The 20,642-nt window shown below is 50.8% G+C and overlaps 1 protein-coding gene across 1 annotated transcript in view; it reads right to left on the bottom strand.

Moving 5' to 3' along the window:
• The window catches only part of TBC1D14 (TBC1 domain family member 14), a 96,772-nt gene extending 94,304 nt beyond the window's left edge, over positions 1-2,468 (bottom strand). Inside the window, exons 1-2 of the mRNA XM_075565173.1 lie at positions 2,337-2,468; positions 1,243-1,395 (exon numbers count right to left, since the gene is read on the bottom strand). Coding sequence (XP_075421288.1) covers positions 1,243-1,288 — 46 coding nt within the window. The 5' untranslated portion in view covers positions 1,289-1,395; positions 2,337-2,468. The remainder of the gene's footprint in view (positions 1-1,242; positions 1,396-2,336) is intronic.
• Between the last annotated feature and the right edge of the window lie 18,174 nt (positions 2,469-20,642).

The following is a 20,642-nucleotide window of genomic DNA, read 5'->3' as shown; positions in this document are numbered from 1 at the left end:
AAATATTAAAAAGATAGCCCACAAACTATTTTACCCAGTTTTTATTTTGCATCTTTATCATACCGTATGTTTATCCAATTAACTTTTACTTCCAAGTCCATCTTCCCTAGAGAAGTGACATTTTAAGTGGATCCCACTTATAAATCCTTTTAACATCCATCATGTGATTGTGTGTGTGTTGTCTGTACAATGGCCGTTGACCCACAATAAAAGGAAACATACCACTAATGCAGGGGAGAGTTCCATATTGACTGATGTGAATAACTTACAAGGGTTTCGAGGGCATATAATAATGAACAGTGCAGCAAAGGGGTTGCAACTGTAAACGGTTAAACAAATTGCTTGGAACGGGAACACTACAGATATACTGTAGGACAGTGGTTTCCAACTTTTTTTTGGTGAAGGAACCCATATGAAATTCTGAGGAACCCCAACCCTCTCTAATAGCGCGTCTGAGATCGGATGCATTGTAAGGAACCCCAACCCTCTCTAATAGCGCGTCCGAGATCAGATGCATTGTAAGGAACCCCAACCCTTTCTAATAGCGCGTCCGAGATCGGATGCATTGTAAGGAACCCCAACCTTCTCTAATAGCGCGTCCGAGATCAGATGCATTGTAAAATCTTCTATATTTGGAACAATTTTCAAATTGCCTGAAAATTGCAGGGAACCCCTTAGGGAGGCCCGAGGAAACCAAGGGTTCCTAGGAACCCCTTTTGAAAAACACAGTACTGTACGGTAAAAAAAACCCAAAAAAAACATTCTGCTTTAACCATATAGTAAAAATCATAAATGGCTGCTTTAACCTTATAGTAAAAAATAAACTACATACTGACTTTTGTTTTGCCACAAGGCAAAAAAAATAAATGTTTTCCTTAAAAACATGACTCGAATATCTATGGCATTGTAATATGGGATTATATTTGGCAGCAATAATTATTTTGCAATGTGACATTCGCTTGGGGAAACAACTGCTTCAGGATGAAGATACTTTTAAAGTTGCCCATGACCTTGCAGAACTATCTCAGGATGCAGCTTTCGCTGGCTCTGGGTGAGGGGGCCTGTGAGCGACGTTACGCACGAGAGCACATCCCAGTGGTTTTCCGTGCTGCCGTCGCAGAGTCGGGGGAAAGGGGGATCTATTTACATTTATATCAACACGTTTCCTTGCAGCCAACAAGGTTATCGCTGTCATGTTCTGCAGGTGCAGAGGCGCTTGAGGTGTTGGTGGGCTGAATGTACCTGGGCAGTGGTGTCCTCCATTCCTCTGCAGCTCATGCTGTGACATTGCCAGCAGAACTCAACCGAATGTACACGAGGCTGCGCACTGCGCACTGCCAGACTGGGATGTTTTCAGGCCACATCAAGCCGGCCTCTTCAAATCGCCATATGTTCCTTCATATAAATAAAAGGAGGAAAGAAAATAAAGTTAGCAGGGGGTACGGAGGAGACAAGTGAAAGCTGAGAAGCGGGCGAGTTTAACACCCTTGCTGCTTTGCAGACCTTCTGGCAGTGAAAGTATATCTAATCCCTTCAGTTGCTGAGAGGGGATATATATATATATATATATATATTTTTTATTATTATGAATTACCTCCATCTGCCACCCCCCTCACATCTAAGGGTACCATTTATCCTCCACTTAAAAGATATTTGCCCCTCCCCCACAAATAAAAGGGCACCAAATATTTGTCCAAGATGTGTGCCCACCTACAGTAACTCTTTCAATGCCAAAGGAGCCCCTCACACAATGTACTGCAGCACTTCAGGAGGCAAAGCAGAAAATAAATTAAACCACTTCAGTCATGGAGGGTCCAACAAGCCAAACAAACAACCACAGAGCAACTTCTCCCAGTGACCTCCAAACTATGTCACCTTCCCCCATCAAGGGACATCAAGGGACACAGATATCATCCCTTCACTTACTGGCCAAATACCCTCTCCCCCCATCCCCAGAACAAATGGATACTTTGTATTTTGCTGTGCACACACCACATGTATCTCCCACTAACCCGCTTTACAGCCAACAGTGACAATGAAGAGGACACCCACCACTTCTTACAGCCCCCAAAAGTTGCACACCATCCCTCCCTCTCCTAAACAATGCACACCGACCCCTTACTCTCCTCCCCCCCAGCAAAGGGTCATTTAAAGCCCAAACTATCCCTCCAAACCTTCACATATACTACAACACCTCCCAGCAGTCTCCCCCATACTTCCTGCCTCTCTCCTAAACAGAAGCCCCCCTTCCCTCCCCAGAGAATATGCTACAAACTGCCTCCTTCTGTCCACAGGTCACACACCCCATCTGCTGCCCCCCACTAGTGGGTACAGACCTGTCCGAGCCCGCAGTGCCTCCCCCGACCCCCTTCCTTCCTTGCTGTGGTCACAGAACCGGCGCTGCAGGTGCTGCTGTGTGTTCCTGGAAGGGAGGTGCTTCCTCTCTCTCTGTGTGTCTACACCCTCCTCCCTCTCACTCCTCCCTCTCAGTGTGTGTGTGTGTGTGTGTGTGTGTGTGTGTGTGTGTGTGTGTGTGTGTGTGTGTGTGTGTGTGTGTGTGTGTGTGTGTGTGTGTGTGTGTGTGTGTGTGTGTGTGTTGTGTGTGTTGTGTGTGTTGTGTGTGTTGTGTCACACCCCACTCCTCCCCTCCCCATGTGTGTTGCATTTCTGTTTGTGATGGTGACACATTTCACTTCAACTGAGCTGTGAATTGCTTACTTTATTGTGCAAAATCACATATATACAGTACTATAATTAGAACTGGTTTCACTGGTTCAAGCTAGAAGCAGGTACCTGGGGGAAGAAGTATTCAGGCCTACTTGTGAGTGACTGTAAAAGTGGCCATGATTTCATTTTGAAGCAACAAAATACAAACGCGGTATAACAATATAACTTAGTATCTTCTATACAGGGGTCTCAAACTCAGTCCTCAAGGACCACGAACAGACCAGCTTTTATGGATATCCCTGCTTCAGCACAGGTGGCTGAGCCGCAGACTGAGCCACTGATTGAGCCACCTGTGCTGAAGCAGGGATATCCATAAAAGCTGGTCTGTTGGTGGCCCTTGAGGACTGAGTTTGAGACCCCTGTTCTATGGGACAAAATATAAAGTGACAGCTATGATTTTTGTCTCACTACGTCCAAGTAAAAGAACCCCCCAGGCCTGCCAGTTGCTGCATGGAAATACATGTGAATACATTAAATTCTGTTTTTTTTTTTAAAAGTATATACTGTAGAGAGGTATAAGTATATGTTTATTTTTTAAGATACATTGAAATAGGACAATAACAAAATTAACTTACCCAGTCACTCTCTCACACACCAAGTCAATCACTCACCTACCCACCCAGTTACTCACTCATCCAGTCACTCACCCACTCACCCACCCAGTCACTCACCCACTCACCCACCCTGGCAGTCACTCAGTCACCCACCCAGTCACTTAGTCATCCACCCAGTTACTCAAGTCACTCACTCATCCACCCACCCACTCAGTCACCCACCCTGGCAGTCAGTCACCCACCCACCCAGTCACTCACTCATCCACCCACTCAGTCACCCACCCTGGCAGTCAGTCACCCACCCACCCAGTCAGTCACCCACCCAGTCACTAAGTCACCCACCCAGTCACTCTAAGCTCAGTCACCCACCCACCCAGTCACTAAGTCACCCACCCAGTCACTCTAAGCTCAGTCACCCACCCACCCAGCTCACCCACCCTGGCAGTCACTCAGTCACCCACCCACCCAGTCACACACCCACCCAGTCACTCAGCCACCCACCCACCCAGTCACTCAGTCACCCACCCAGTCACTCAGTCACCCACCCAGTCACTGAGTCACCCACCCAGTCACTACTCCCACCCACCCACCAACTCAGTCACTGACCCACCCACCCAGTCACTCAGTCAACCAACATCCCACCCACCCACACAGTCACCCAGACAGTCAGTCACCCACCCAGGCAGTCAGTCACCCACCCACCCAGGCAGTCAGTCACCCACCCAGGCAGTCAGTCTCCCACAAGCCCAGACAGACGGTCACATGTCTTTTGTTGAAAATATAAAAATAAACAGATTGCATTGTAATGTTTTTTTTCCGTATTACAATAAGAAGAAAACAGTTAAGTAAAAGTAGCGCGCTAAAAAATATTTTTTCTTGGTAGGTGCGCTATGGGTTCCGGGGGGGGGGGGGGGTCTGCTACTTTCATTTGTCCTGGGCCCCATGATTTCTGTTGGCGGCCCTGATCCAGGGACCATCCTACAGCTGGGTAGCCGACTCAGGGACTGTAATTGGGCAGCCCACTGCTGTGCTGTGAGTGCTGACCCAATAAAGACCATTCCTGTTTCATATACCTCCTGCCTGGTGTGTGATCTTACAGGGGAGGAGAGGAAGTATTTATACTGTAGGACAGGCCTGCACAACTTGTAAAGCGAGAAGGGCCGAACTGCTCCAAGGAAAACAGATTTGGGCCGCACGGGTAAAATCATCATCATATCTCCCCCAGCACCTCTCATCATCATGCTCATCCTCATATCTCTTCCAGCACTCCTCATCAATCTCTCCCAGCACCCCTCATCATCCTCATATCTGCCCCAGCACCCCTCATCATCCTCATATCTCCCCAGCACCCCTCATCTTCATATCTCCCCCAGCACCCCTCATCCTCATATCCCCCCCTTCACCCCTCATCATCAACCTTTGCGAGACTCACCCACTATCTCACACCCCCATCTCTCCCCCTCACCCATACACAATATTCCCCCTCCACATAACACACAATACCCCCCTACAGCCCACACACATCCCACCCCCTGCACCTCACCCCCCCTGAACCTCACATCACTCCCCTGCACCTCACATCACTCCCCTGCACCTCACCCCCCTGCACCTCACCTCACATCACCCCCTGCACCTCAGCTCACATCACCCCCCCCTGCACCTCACATCACCCCCTGTGCCTACTTACCAACAGGTAGCATGCACCACATATGAGGTAATGGCCAAATCTCCCACCGGGTGGGGGAAACACCGCTACACAAGTATAACTGGTGAAAATATATACATTTTCTGAAAAACAGTTCCAGATCCAGCAACTTGAAGCCCATACGGGTCCCTGGGAGGGCGTCTTGAACCCAAACTGACCCTTTCCCTCTGAGGATTGGCTGACTTTGTAATGGGCCGCGTGTGCCAGGCTAGTGACAGCAGCTGATTGGCTGTCTTTTTGGCGGGCTTTTAATCCAGGGTGTGTATAAATTCAGATCATAGCAGTTTGAAATGGTAGGTTTGGGATTTGCGGTTGTTTTTTGGGCTCTCAGGGTCTTTTAAGGGAGGGAGCTTTTGTTTAATTATATTTATTGTTATCTGTGTAAATGTACAAATAATTGGTCAAAATATGTATGTAGCCCCCTTACCCCGTGTCTACGGTGACTACGTGTGGTGCGCTGTTACCTGTAGGCTCACAGGAGGCCTGACCCTCCGCTGCAGGGAGCCTGGGGTGTACCTGGTTCGTTTGGTGACAGCGCATCCACCTGTGAGGGATCCTAACAAAGCTGGATAACCCCGTCAAAGGACCCAATACAAGAAATGCACACACTTGTATAGGTACAGGTTTTACTGACCACATATATGAGTATAACACAACATGTATAACTTAGGCCTTGTCCACACCCTGGCCGGATTTACCTCAAAGTACTGAGGTGCCCTGGGCACTTAACCACCCGGTGTCCACAGGAGCCAGCCCAGTATATTTTATAGTTGGTGCACTTGTAGAGGTGGGTGATACCTGCCGGGTGCTCCAACACCCGGTAGCACCGACTGAAGACAGGGGTACGTCCGGTCCCACGCCATCGCCGTCAGCAATGGCATCTGCCTCCACGTGGGTTGGTATCCAGCTGGAGGTTCCCACTGTAATAGTCTCTCATTGCGATGGGTGTCTGTTCCCAGCCCAAAGGCCGCAACTGATGCGCGGTGTCCTGCTGTGTCCCTGACTAAGCGGCCTATCCCTATAGCAGCCACAAGCTTACAGGGGAGTCGGGCCTATCTGGGGCCTAATAGGGGGTCTCTGGCCTAGTGCAGGGGCCACAGACATCCTGCACCTACACCCTTACCATTCAGTATCCCAGCTCCATCTGGCGTGGTCTCTGGCGCACCAAATGTATCAATCCAGCAAGCAGGGGAATCCTATAGCCCTATTGGCTAAGCTTAGCCACCTGACCAGCAGCCCCAGTGCCTTTTGGGGGCTGTAGTTCCCCATGCGGAGCCTATCTGTAATAGCCGCCGCTCGCACTTGCTACTTCGCATGTGCGAGGCATACTAAGATGGCTGCCGGCTGTCGGAACCCTTCTGCACATGCGCTAGACTTCACTGCGCATGCGCGGCTGCAGTAAGATGACGGCGCCCTCCAAAGTGAGCCACCGCGGACCTCCATTGACCCGGTCGCACCTACGGACTACCCGCAGCCCTCCTCGGACTCTCCCTGCCTCCGCTGCCGGTTGCAGCCACAGCGGAAGGTAAGGGAACGAAGGGAGACCCAGGGGGCCCTTGCCACATGTATATAAAAAGACATGAAGATAAAGAAACAGCAGGGCATTGTACACCACAACTTGGGTACTGGCGAGGTGCAGCCATTTTAAATACATGGTATAGTGGAGATAGGAACCAGCACACTTGACAAATCAAAGAATATAGGGTTTTTTTTGCAGGATCGAACTTTCTGTCCCCAATGGGACCTTTATCAGGATCAGATCAGATTGCGAGTTGAGCTTGTGAACATTGTCAGAGGTTGGTTTATGAAACAAAAGGTGGTTCAGTCCCCAATTTAGGCCGAGTCCATAGAAGGACAGGCCGTGCTGAGGCGTGCGGATGCTCCGCGCTGAGCCCCTGCATCCTCAATGAGGATGCCTTGAGAGGGGGCTCACGCGAGCGTCCGCAGGCGTGCTGACGAGATGGAGATTTCAGCCGAGCGCCAAGCTGTTTTTCAGCGCGCTGTCGGCTGAAAACCTCCAATCCCAGCACAGCAGTGTCGACGTTTCGGCGCCGTGACGTCGACGTCAGTGCGTCGCGGGCGATTGGCCCAGCGACGTCACTGCCCCGCCTCCAGCCACCTCACCCTGGCTCCGATCGCGCCCGCTGGCTCGCCTGTATGGGCATGAAATCGCCCAGATTTCAGCAGGCGAGCCTCAGCGTCAGCGCGGTTCGGATCGCCTCACCCCTCTATGGCCCGGGCCTTAGGAGGTATGGGAGGTGGAATGGGAGCATGGCCTTGAGGCAGCATTATTGTCAGCCGCCTCCAGAGGTTGGATATAGTTCATGGGCCCCCCAGGTTGTTGAGCGGGGGGGTAGGAGGGTGGAAGGATAGTGGTGTGGGGGTGTTAGTAAGCCTTCAGTACGTGCAGGCCAAGGAGAGCACGGCCACAGCTGTTGAGGAGAGTGCAGTTGAGCGGACGAACCACCACAGAAGTTGTGCACGACTTCCGGTATCGGCCAAGTCAGCGGCCCTACCCTGGACAATTACTGGTGATCCCTGAAGTCCTTCAAAATCCATTTCCATCTCCTGTTGCCTGAAGTCAGTGTCTTTTTTATCACTGACCACATATCAGTTTTAAGGATTGTTTTTTAGATACAGCTCCAGTATTTTTCAATTATATAATGTACCCATATTGAAATGCATTGTTCAACAGATCTTAGTAGTTATGGGGTTTCTCAGAACAATTCTTAACATTGCTGTGCTCTGCGAAAGTCTTGGAACCTCTGGTTTAATCTATTCTATGCAAGTACTACTTTGCGCATTGTTCTTCCCAGCATCCATGTACACAGTGTGTATTGCTGCAATCTAAATGTATCCACATACAATAATGTGAATTATGCTTGAATCCACTGGAATGGAGGTTTGTGTTAAATTGAAGTGGGTAGACCAGAAGTATAACACTGATTTTGTGTACAATGTTCCTGGATTTTGCAAAACGCCTGAATGTATTTTTAAAGGAGCGTTTCTGGAGTATGAGTATACAACCTATATAGACAGCGGGCAGAGTTATACTTTTATACTGTATCCCAAATCAACAGTGTTATAACCCGTAGCCACAATAAAGGTCCGTTTAGGTGGGTGAAAGGTCTGCACAAATATTTTAAAAAGTGGCTATATTTAACACTAAAGTACCTGTATACCCTTGACTTCTATATTTTTAAATTATACATTGATCTGGCAGGATGTAATTATATTTGCATGAATTAAGTGTAACACAGCTTCCCACACCCTCGGGGAGATTTACTCTGTGGCTACCGTGTGGTGCTGAGGCATACCTGTAGGTTCAGGAGTTCTGAGCTGATCTGCGATGATAAGGAGATCAGGACAGGCTTTTGATGTCATCTGTAGTTCTTTATCTGTGATTCAGCGCCTCCAGCTTCAGGGGGCTCTGGTAATCCCAGAGACAGTCCTCTCTGAAGCACATCTTCCATACACCACATGCACTGACTCAATCTAGGCTGATGTATAATTAACAAAGGGCTTTATTCAATAGTCACTGCATGATGGTCTTTACAGCGGTGCAAGGGTTCAGAGGGCTCCCACCTCTGGATGGAGCTTGACCCTGAGAGTATGGGGTCATCTTCCTTGGTCAGGTGTTACCTCAGCCACAAGGCTGAGAGTGAGCACGCTCATCCTGCTATGGGAGAGACTCACAGCTCTCTCCTTCCTCTCTTTTCCAGAGCAGGAACAGGACTCCCTAAATTTGCATTCCCTCCTAGGAGGAACAAGAAGGGGCGGGCTCTTACCTATCACTAATAGGCTTACGCAGGCCGTGAGCCACCACCTTACTTTTATCACTCATAAGAGGGGCTGCAGCTAGCAGGGACTTACATAACTGGGGGAAAGCCAGGTAGAAAGAGACATACCCTGTTACATAAGCTAGCATTAATTGTTTTGCAGCATTGTTTCGGTGACTCAATAGTAAATACAATATACTCTAAAGTGGCCATTTGAAAACAGCCTAAACGGAAATCCATATTGACGTCAATGGGGATTTTCCCATGAGTGGCCGCTTGAGATGTATTGGTCACCAAAATCTGGATGTCATTTTTTATGCATTGTGACCAATGTGAACTTTGTTGTTGTTTTTTTTTCAATTTAACCCACACCTGCATGCAGTGGTTTTGGTGATTATGGCTGCTTCAGTATGCATACAGTTAACAGAGATACGCCAATGCCTTCAAACTTGCTTCATGATATTTTTCATGATTGTTCCCGAATTTAGCAATTTTGCGAAATTATATGTAGCCAGGACTTATTCTTGACTACCAGTCTGCCCTCCCTGGCAGTAAGCCCTGGTAAGAGCAGGCCTGCCAGTACTTATCATGGGTTTTCCCCACTCCCTTCAGTGCCCTTGAGTGCCAGGAGAGGAGGTGGAACCAGGCCGAGTTGCCCAATCCTGGGTCGGACCTGGTGCCCCCCTCCTGGCTGTACTTAAGGGGATTGTCGCCCAAATGTAGACAGTGCCTCTTCCCACTTGAGAGAGGCAGGTCACACATCAGAGTGCCTGAATATTGAGTATGAACCTTTCCCCTGCCTCTGCTAGAGGGGCAATGAAGAGCAAGGACAGAAGCGGGCAGGACAGATGCAGACTCATAGTGGATGTCCAGGGACCATCTTACAGCTGGGTAGCCGATCCATTTGGAGGCACTGTTGAGGTACTGCTCAACAAGACAGGTTTTCAGCGATGCAAGGCTGGAAGTAACAAGGTACGCTTCCAGAGCAAGTGCTGAAGAAGGGAGGCTAGTTGTACTGTCCAGGGGACCCCGGTTTACCATAACCAGGGACCACTTTCCCCGCCATGGAACTATGGCCTAGACTGCCCTATTGGGTGAGCAGTCTGGAGACAGAGGCTATTGCTGTTCTAAGTCACCCTGTGACTGATGCTGCCTAGGGCTTCTGGAGAGGATCTAGTTGCCGCGGGCCAGGACCACCTGAAGGAGACTAGGGGATCAGGGCAGATGGGGTGGCGTAAGGTACTGCTAGGGAGGGGTGCCTGACATACTAGGTGTCTAGACCCCTCTGCTGGAAGAACGCCCAGAGTACTACTAGCCGTTGCCAGACAGTGAAACCACAGAGTACTTGTGATGGACTATGAATGAGTGCAGCATACTGGAAGGAGCTTTACTAGCCTGAGGTATAACCTACTCTAGGTAGATACCTAACCATGTGCTGCAGAGACATACAAGGAACAGATTCCTGCAGGAATCGTGACACCAGCTTGGTCAGAGAAAGAATTGTGCTCAAAATGGAGGTTCCCGCCAAGAATGGAAACTGCATGGGAGGTTTGCAGGAAAGATACATGCCTTTTTGCAAAGTTCTGCAAGGATCTGGCACGAAAGCCAGGACTCCACCCAAGCGATGTGACTGGCTCAGCCAGGAGTCAGAGTCACGCCCCATCCCAGTGTGCCCAATCTCTAATCTCCACAGAGGGAGGGGACACTGTGACCAATACCAAGCGACCGCTGAAGACAAGGGAGGAGCCAGATGTGGCCAACCGCACCCTCAGTTCTTCGGAACCTGGCGAGAGAGAGGAGTTGACTTACAATTACTCCTGTGTCCATAGTCGGGCGATATGGATTTTGCGCACTACCTTCTACCGGGAGGCCTCCTGGTAGTGAAGGTGGAAGGGAAAAGGTACCTCAAGTGCCTCTGCCCCAAGTGCGACTTTCCAGGGGCGACCTGATCTGGGATGCCAAGTGTGCCCGATATGGAGCCAGATTCATTAAGGCCACACTTCTGCGGCCTACGGCTTTCGCAGAAAAAGATGCAACCGACCCCAATACCTGGGTGGTCGATGCTGCTTGCACAACTACCTCAGCTATGGAGGTTCCCAAGGGCCCGTGTGCCCACGAAGATGCTCCAGTGAGTCAGAGTAACCCGATGATCCCAGAACAATCAGAGACGGTTCCAGACCCGGTCGTGGCAGAGGAACCAGAGACGGTCAGCGAGTCAGAACCAAACCAAGAGCAACCCGGTAAGGTGACTGCTTGGGGTGATGAGGAACAGCTGTTGTCAGAGGAACTTGAACGAGCCCTGATGATTGCCGCTGATGACTCGGAAATGATCCGGTACCCCCCCCCCCCCCCCGGATGTGTCACTACCTTCTTTCAATACCAGCAGCAGTCGTTCATCTGTGGTGTTTCGGCCGATGCTGAGTACTCCTACCGATGCTGCCGAGGAACAGACAGTTACCAGTGGCTTGCCAGTTACGAACGATGGCGAGTCCGTTCCTGATGATGGTGACTGTGAGACCTGAGAGGCGGAGGAGCATCCCGATCATGGAGGTGCCTAGCGGCCTAACCAGGGATTCTACGAGGCCTATGGAGACTTCTGGTGAGGAGGTACCTTCCGGTGCCTAGGCCCACGCGGATACCGATGACAACGAGGACACGCCCGTCCAAAGACCGGATGTCGACGCACTTCCGGTGCGGGACCTGGACTTGTACCAGGATCTCGTGAGACCTGCCAGTGATGACGTCACTACAAGAGCGGCCACTGGTGCGCACGAAGAACTGCCGATTCCCGCTCCAACCCCAATAAAAGGGGCAGCATTCAATGACTCTCTTTGGGAACACCTAGCCGTAAAAACGTTAAGCCTCCTGTGTGCCCAGAGGTCCCTACCCCCGCATATCTGTCCCAGTACCGGGACTATTTAATAGCGCATAGGCCCAAACCAAAGCCTGCTAAGGAACCTCATGTGGTCAGGATGGCACTGGTCTCTAGTCAGGGTGGGCTTCAGCAGAAGGACTCTGGCCGAGACTCTAAGAACTTTAAAGCCCCTTGCCCTTTGACCAGTACCGCTACTTCTACTGTACCTAGCCCGCCATCCTTTTCGAAGAGTGCCAAGCGACGGGCCTGGAACCTGTCGACTTAAGATGCCTTCATCGAACTGGAAGGATTGGGATTTTGGGGGTGGGTTTCCGGGATGATGATGTGGTGGATGAGGATATGGCCTGCAGTGTTACTTATGGGGATAGTCACAATGCTATGTCAGTGAACTCTGATACTTCAGGTTTTTCATCTCATAATACCTTGAGGTCGGGATCTACTAAAGCGGCACCCATTAAATCCTTGCACTGGTGGCATCCTAAATTTCAGGGGCATGTGCCTTATATGCACCACACCCGATTTTTGTTAGAGGGTGATGTGGTAGATTATTGGTGGGCGGCAGGAGAGTTCATCCCTGAGGAGACAGCTGAAGCTATGAGGCGCAGGGAGTACGAGATCAGGCTTGGGATATTGCAGCCCAACGGGGTAATCCTAAGGTACTGTGCCAGGCCAGACTGAAGGCTGTATATTAACTAAAATCAGCAGAGCTGAGCGGCATGTAGTGCAGCGTTACAGGCAGTGCCACAAATTCAAGTACCCGTATGTACCAGAGCCTATCATGCAGGAAATCGATGAGAACCGAGAGAAGTGGTTGATCGATAAAATTTGGGCCTACATTACTGCTCATAGCAGGAGCACGTTCATCATGTAGAGCAGGCCTGCACAACACGCGGCCCGCAGCGGCTTTCCCCGTCCTCCTCCATCCTGAGCCCGCTTTCCCCCACGCGAGCCCGCTTTCCCCCCCGCGAGCCCGCTTTCCCCCCCGCGAGTCCGCTTTCACTGCGCCCGCAAGCCCGCTCTCCCCCTTCTCCTCCCCCTCGAGCCTGCTCTAAGGACTGCATGCTCTATGCGTGTGTCACTTATTGTGCCCGCTGCTTGCGAGCGTGCTGTCCTGCCCGCTCTGCCGCCATAAGGTGAGGTGCAGGGGAGGGGGGAAAGGTGAGGTGCAGGGGAGGGGGGAAGGTGAGGTGCAGGGGAAGGGGGACGGGGAGGGGGAGGTGCAGGGGAGGGGGGGAAGGTGAGGTGCAGGGGAGCGGGGGAAGGTGAGGTGCAGGGGAGGAGGAGGGAAGGTGAGGTGCAGGGGAGGGGGGGAAGGTTCAGGGGAGGAGGGGGAAGGTGCAGGGGAGGGGAGGAAGGTGAGGTGCAGGGGAGGGGGGAAGGTGAGGTGCAGGGGAGGGGGGGAGGTGAGGTGCAGGGGAGGGTATAGGTGAGGTACAGGAGTGGGGGAGGTGAGGTGCAGGAGGGGGGAGGTGAGGTGCAGGGGAGGGGGTAGGTGAGGTGCAGGAGTGGGGGAGGTGAGGTGCAGGAGGGGGGAGGTGAGGTGCGGGGGGGGAGGTGAGGTGCGGGGGGGAGGTGAGGTACGGGGGGTGCAGGAGGGGTGAGGTGTAGTGGGGTGATGTGAGGTTAGGTGCAAGGGGGGTGATGTGAGGTGAGGTGCGGGGGGGTGAGGTGCAGGGGGGTGGGATGTGTGTGGTCTGGCGGGGTATTGTGTGTTATGTGGAGGGGGAGTATTGTGTATGGGTGAGGGGGAGAGATGGGGGTGTGAGATAGAGGGTGAGTCTCACAAAGGTTGATGATGAGGGGTGCAGGGGGATATATGAGGATGAGGGGTGCTGGGGGAGATATATGAAGATGATGAAGGGTGCTGGGGGAGATTGATGAGGGGTGCTGAAGGAGATATGAGGATGATGATGATGATGATGAGGGGTGCTGGGGGAGATATGATGATGATGATGATGATGATGATGATGATGATGATGATGATGATGATGATTATTTTACCCGTGCGGCCCAAATCTGTTTTCCTTGGAGTAGTTCAGCCCTTCTCGCTTTACAAGTTGTGCAGGCCTGATGTAGAGGAAAGGGTTGCCTACCAAGTGGGAGTGTGGAAGGTCCTAAGATCCGTCTATATGGACTGTGTAGGATATGTGTCCGAACGGCACCCTAAGGCTAAGGCCCCGCTCCCTCAGTCAGCGCGCCCGCTCTGCAGACAGGCGGCGCGCTGACAGGCACAGACCGTGATATGCGGTCTGTAGGGAGCCGAAAGCTGGAGCGGGAGGGGGGCGGGAGTGGGAGGGGGGGCGTGGTTTGAGCGGAGGGACCCGCTACTCCCCCCCCTCCCTCCCTCCACGGGCTCGGTCTCCTGGGCTGCAGGAGGGAGCTGCTGCGGGCTGCTGGAAGGTAAGCTCCCGCTCCCGCCTCCTTCCCCCCCTCACACACGCTGATACACACACACACACCACCCCCTACCTTATGTAGGAAGCGGTCTGACAGCTCCCGCTCCTGCCCCCGCCGCTGATAGGCTCATCAGTGCACCACATGACACATCACCGCTCGGGATCACATTTTTCTTGCATACCCTGGCGGCTGACGTGGCTGAACGCATAGCTGACGCGGCTGAGCGCGTAGTGAGCCGTGCAGCGAGGGGGGACTGGAACCGGCTCAGAAGGATTCCCCTGCTGGTGGGGAACGCTCACGCGGCCACCCGCGCCCCCGGGCGCAGCGGGTCCCAGCCCTAAGAGTGTGTTTTCTATAACAGTGCCTGATAGTACTGGGGCACTAGTCAGCAAACAAGACCCGGAAAATTACTACTTTGTAATAGGTTCTCCATGTTGGGAGGGACCTGAGTTTACAATGGAATGCTGCATATGATTATGTTAGGTACTGTGTTTACAGCAAGTATGTGCCATGTATAATGTTATGACTGACATGCTTCTGTTGATTTTTCCTGTTCTGCTAGGTTATGCATCTGATGGATGGTATCCGCAAATTTTGGTCCCAGTGAGGACATGGAAGTTTCCACCAGAGGGAGAGTGTAGCCAGGACTGATTCTTGACTACCAGTCTGCCCTTCCTGGCAGTAAGCCCTGGTAAGAGCAGGCCTGCCAGTACTTATCATGGGTTTTCCCCACTCCTTTCACTCCCTTCAGTGCCCTTGAGTGGCAGGGGCGGAGGTGGAACCAGGCCCGGGTTGCCCAATCATGGGTCGAACCTGGTGCCCCCCTCCTGGCTGTACTTAAGGGGATTGCCTCCCAAATTTAGGCAGTGCCTCTCCCCACTTGAGAGAGGCAGGTCACACATCAGAGTGCCTGAACATTGGGCCTTCTCTAGTCCTCTTCCCCTTGGGGGAAGTGTGTACCTTTCCCCTGCCTCTGCTAGAGGGGCAGGGAAGAGCAAGGACAGCTGCGGGGGCCCTTGACCCGTAGTGAATGTCCAGGAACCATCCTACAGCTGGGTAGCCGATACAGAGTCTGTATTGGGCAGGCCACTGCCGTGACTGTGAGTCCTGACCCAATAAAGCCGTTCCTGTTTCATATACCTCCTGCCTGGTGTGTGACCTTTTTGGGGAAGGAGAGGGAGTATTTCTATCGTAGGAGATCGCCTCCATACATCTGGAGCCTGCGGCAGATGGAGGCACTGCACTGCTAGTTAACCATATGGGGTATGCACCCCAGAAACCTGTCTGTGTCCCCACAACCATCGGCGGACAACCCAGCCCTCCTACTTACCAACAGGTATCATGCACCACACATGCTATAATGGCAGAATCTCCCATCGGGGGAAGGAAACACCATTACATATACATTGTTTGAAATGTCAATTTTCCTGACAAAAATGGTAGTGAATAGCATTTTATAAAGGGCTACGTGAGTCTACACACTGACTTCTATTGAATATTTTATCATTCTCTCTCTCTTTTTTTTTTTGCACTGTACATGGCGCTTTATTGAGTACTTACTCTCAAATCTGCACATGTTTGGTTCTGCAAGATATTAATTTCTTCAAAGTATGCCTGAATTCATGTCAGTTTGACCTGCTTTATTTTTAATTGTTCACTTTCAATTTAATTGGCCGCACAAGGGTCTGACAAGGCTGACATTAGCTCCGGAATCATGAAGAAAGATTAGAGAAACATCTGTGATTAGAACATCATCAAAGGTCGTCATGGTAAATAATCCATAATAAAGGACCGCTGAGACTACTTCTTAATTTGAGATTTGTTATTGCGCTGTGCCAATAAAAGTCAAAAGGAGTAGTCTAGATGTAACCCGCCTGTGAGATGAGAAAACCCAGCTTGAATCCTAGTGCAATTCCTCTGCCTCAGACCAAACATTATTTTGAGTCTTTAAATGCCATGTACATTGCAACACTATGAAAATAAGTATTGGCCTAATCATTCAGCTAGGCTAAGAGCACCTAGAGTCTCCAGGGCAAATAATGCATGTAAGAAAATAATGCTGACGTTTCAGAGTGCACAGAAGTATAGTGTGTATGTAGGAAGAGTGTTCAGTGTGAGCGTGATATCCTCCAGACTCCTGGAGGGGCCTTCATAATGAGTTCCAGGCAAGTCTGGGCAGTAAAAGGGGTTAAGTACAGTAGGTCAACTTAATTGGTAGTCCCCCACTGTGTGTCTTGCTGTTGAGAATCTCTTAGGTTGACCTAGTGCAAATCATGTAAACCAGGAATAAAATAGCCTGATTGTTCCCTCTAATATACTCTCATTAAACAAAGTAAAAACATTTGGTACAAGCATCAAAAAAACCCACTTCATTACGGGTCAAGGGGGTTCTAAAGTGGTGCTCATTCCGTGGAATATCACATGTTGTGGTAAAGGCTAATAACGGAGGCTGGCAGAGTTACAAACCCTTGTATTGCCCTTTTGAAATGTGGGAAATCATAATGGCAAAGGTGAGTAAGACGGCTCAGGAGTATAAATGTACAAGGGCAGCAACTCCCCAGTGAGATGGAGATAGCTCCGAGATAAAACAGCACCTGCTGCCTTCCCCTGCACCTGACTCCTCAAATCTGTTTCCATCCTCCGCTATATTTACCCAGCTGGGCTTCTTCTTTGTACGATGCTGGATACAAACAATGTGGAATAAGCATGGTCTCCAGGATAATTGTTAAATTGCAGTTAAATGACTACTGGAATACAATACTCCTCCAAAGAAGACAACACATACGATTAGAATGAGGATAAAGAAGGCATGTGAGCTGGGGAGAAAAAGCAGGGGATTGTCTTCTTCTATACGTGTGAAACAAAGAATAAAGCGCAACAGATACAGTGATAAGATCAAGCGGCTGCCGAACACCAGCGGTTTCTCCAAACCGCAACTGAACCAAATAGTGCTCGTGGCGCAAAATGATAAAAATATATACAGTAGCCCTCTTTCCCCTTTATGTGAAGAGTCTACTGGTGCTGATATTACCTGCTGGCTCACAGAGATCTGACCCTCCGCCACTAAGGGCCTGGGGTACACCCGAGATACTGGATGACAGCGCCTCCACCTGTACGGGATCCCAATAGGGTGGGATAGCCCCGTGCAGGAACAAATAATAATACCACACAGAATATAACAGTAACCTTTATGACCATTACTAAGCACACATATGATATATGTCAACTACTCTATAATGCATAAGGGGGGTCAATTGCATTACGACCCTGCCCGTCTGTAGTAGCCCACCACCGTGTTACCCCCACACCGTGTCCATCGTACTGTCTGAGGCTTTTGGCCTTTCTACCACGTAAGTGTCCTTAAGTGAAACCCCCACCCTTTAGGCGTGATCAGCGCCAATGCTGTATAGTGTTGGTGCACTTGTAGAACGATACCTGCCCGGGGCTCCTGCACCCGGGTATCGAAGAATACAACAGGGAATCCGTTCGGTCCGACGTCGTCATTCGCTACCGCGTGGGGTCAATTCCGGCATGGATAATATCACCGTTAGGATAGTCCCTGTGTCCTTCGTGAAGATCTGGTCCCAGAACCCACCTTGCAGGGCTGCGCAGCGTAGCAGCTGTATCCCTGACTACCAAATGGCTTATGGAGCAGAGTCCCTACCTAAGGGCCTGTCCCTAAAGCAACTCAACCTCTACTCATGAGTCGGGGCCTAACTGGGGCCTGGGGGACACAGTCTGGCCTAGCCCAGATGAGTACCACTCCCTGGACACTACCTGGCCCTTTGCTGTCCCTCTTCCGACTGGCGTGGTTCACAACACACCAAAAGTATCCTTTCCTGGTGCAGGGGAACATGGCCGCGCGATTGGCTCCCTGGCGTCATGTGGTCCATGCCCCTAAGCATCATGGGACTTGTAGTTCCACGGAGCCCTTTCCTATACTATAGCGCTTCGCGCGCTGGTACTGCACATGCGCGGCATCTCACGCATGCGCAATGCAGTCCAAGATGGCGGCGCCCTGACTAGGAGCCGCCGTTAGTCCCCGGCGATGTGCACGTCTAACGCAACCCCCCCACCCCTGGCATCCACCTTCTCCCGAACTGCAGCGGAGGTAGGGGACTGAGAAGGCAACCCAGGCCACATGTGCAAATGAATCCAGTGAAAAATAACACTGAAAGACAGACAATACTGTCACTCCATATATAGAAATCCTCTGGTGCATGGACTCCTGGTTAACCTCATATAAAGAAAAAGACACAAATGCAGAGGGTATAGTGCATTAACATTTACTGATGATGACATACAACACAGAGGGGAAAGGAAACAAACTCACACTCTCCCCGCTGGTAAGTAAGCAAGAAGTTACTTTGGGCGCACTTCAACCCTCCTGTTAGGAAGTTAAGGAAAAAGGTAAACATTGTGCAGAATATTAGGAATGATTTACTTTTTGTGACTTTATTAGAAAACATTTTTTGGTGGGTCATCCTACAAGGTGGTATATTGTGACAGTCACGAGGAAGACAACTAACTATATTGTGCTAGACAGTCATATGGAGACCACCAACTACAGATTTCTTTGAACAGGGACAGACAATATTTTTTTCAGATTTCTTGTATCTGTTATTTCATTCCCCACCTATGTACAGGGCCACCAACTGAACTCGTTGGGCACAGGACAAATATAAGGAGCAGCCCCCCCCCCTTCCTCCTTGGTGTATGGGGGTGGTGCTGGAGGGAAGGAGAAGGTCTGGGCCTGGGGAGGGGGAAAAAGCAGGTATGAGCAGCATGGGGGGATGGGGGCGGAGGGAGGTTGGAGGGAGTAAAAGGAGTTAATGGGCCAGGGGGTTGGGGGGGAGTATTAGGAGGTTCTGGAGGGGTTATAAGGAGTTAATGGGCCTGGGGGGGGAGTATTAGGAGGTTCTGTAGGAGTTATAATGAGTTAATGGCCTGGGGGTGGGGAGATTATAAGCACTGGATGACGTCACGGGTTCCTATTGGCCCGCAGGGCGCGGGAGCTTTGAAACTCCACCATTATGTGAACCCTGGTAGCAAAGCCGGAGATGCTACTGGCACCCCCTTACGTAAGTAAATATCTGGGAGCAGAGGATCCCTGGCGTTGAAATGACTGGGGTTCAGCTACAGAGACCTCCTGCTTCAGTCCTATCTATATATATAAGACTGAAATAATGTTTGTGTGTGTATTTGTTCGCCCTGTGTTTATTTCTTCCCCCTGTGTGATTGGCCCACGGACGCCCCCCCCCTCATATTGCGTGCACCTCTTGCCCTCACTTGGAATTGGAACCTCACTTGGCAGGACCATCTCACTTGGAAGCTGACTTGCTAGGAGAACAACTTTGCTACTCAACGCTACCCACACTCCTCGGCGACCCCGGCCTCACTGCCTCATCTCTCCCCCCACACCAACACCCCCCGTCCGACCAAAAGCAGCCGCCACAGCCAACGATCCTTGGCGCCGCCGGCCTCACCGCCTGACCTCGGGGGGGGGGGGAGAGAGGAGGGGGGGAGGGGAGAAAGGGGGAGGGGAGAGATAGAGGGGGAGGGGAGCGGGATCATTACATCCCGGGCAACGCCGGGTATATCAGCTAGTGTTAAATATTTTTTTAAATTTGCAAAACAAAAATGTGTCTACTTAGATTGCCTCTTTAATGGGCTTGAGGGAATAGGAAGGGTATAAGGAGTTAAGGAGTTAATGGGCCTGGTGGGGAGGGTATAAGGGGGTAATTGCCTGCGGTGATATAAGGAGTTAATGGACCCGGGGGTTATTAGGAAGTCCTGGATGAGGTATAGGGGGATAATGGGCCTGGGGTGTATAAGGCGGTAATGGGCCTGGGACTATGTAAGTGATTAATGGGCATGGAGGGGATATAAGGGGCTAATGGGCCTGGAGGGGTATAATGGGGGTTATGGCCCTGGAGGGGTATAAGGGTATAATGGGCTTGGGGTCAGGGAGCATAGTGGACAGAAGCTTGTGGGCTTACTGGGGCCCTTGGATGGGCCTGCTGGAAGCATACGAGAGTATATAAGGAGAGGGAAAGGTTCTAGAAGGTTAGGTTCCTAGAGGCTAAGAGGAGAGGAGCCTCTGGAGGGTAGTTAAGTTATGTTTTTTTTAAGTAATAGCACAGACCAGGCCCCCCTGTTTATTATGTTTATTATGTTGTAAATTGGGACAGTACCCTTTAAGTTAGGATCACCAAAAGAAGGGACGGAGAACTGAATAGTTAAGGAAAGGGAATACGGCACGCCAGCTAGGGCATCAGGAAAGAGGACTCCCGGGTATGGGCAGATCTGTGCTAATATTCTCCATCAGTCTGTATGGAAGTGGCAGTTCCCAAACAAGCCAGAGGTATTGGGTCACGTAAGAAATACCCCCCAGAATTCATATAGGGGCCTAGAGTAATCAGATTAATACCGATAATTATGAAAATAAAGGGGGGCCAAGTCTCTCACCTACATAGAGCAACATAGTAAATTTACCTCCATTCCTGTGTTAAGAGTGGCGTGGGCACCGATGAGGGAACATTCATGTATGTCTGATATGAAATACAGTGCAACGTTGTCAATATGCGTATGAGCGGTTCCTGTGC

This window comes from Ascaphus truei, chromosome 1 (genome assembly GCF_040206685.1).
Source record: "Ascaphus truei isolate aAscTru1 chromosome 1, aAscTru1.hap1, whole genome shotgun sequence".
NCBI classification, from domain to species: Eukaryota; Metazoa; Chordata; class Amphibia; order Anura; family Ascaphidae; genus Ascaphus; species Ascaphus truei.
The sequence above is the reverse complement of the archived record's forward strand: the minus strand, read 5'-3'. Positions and strand labels throughout refer to the sequence as shown.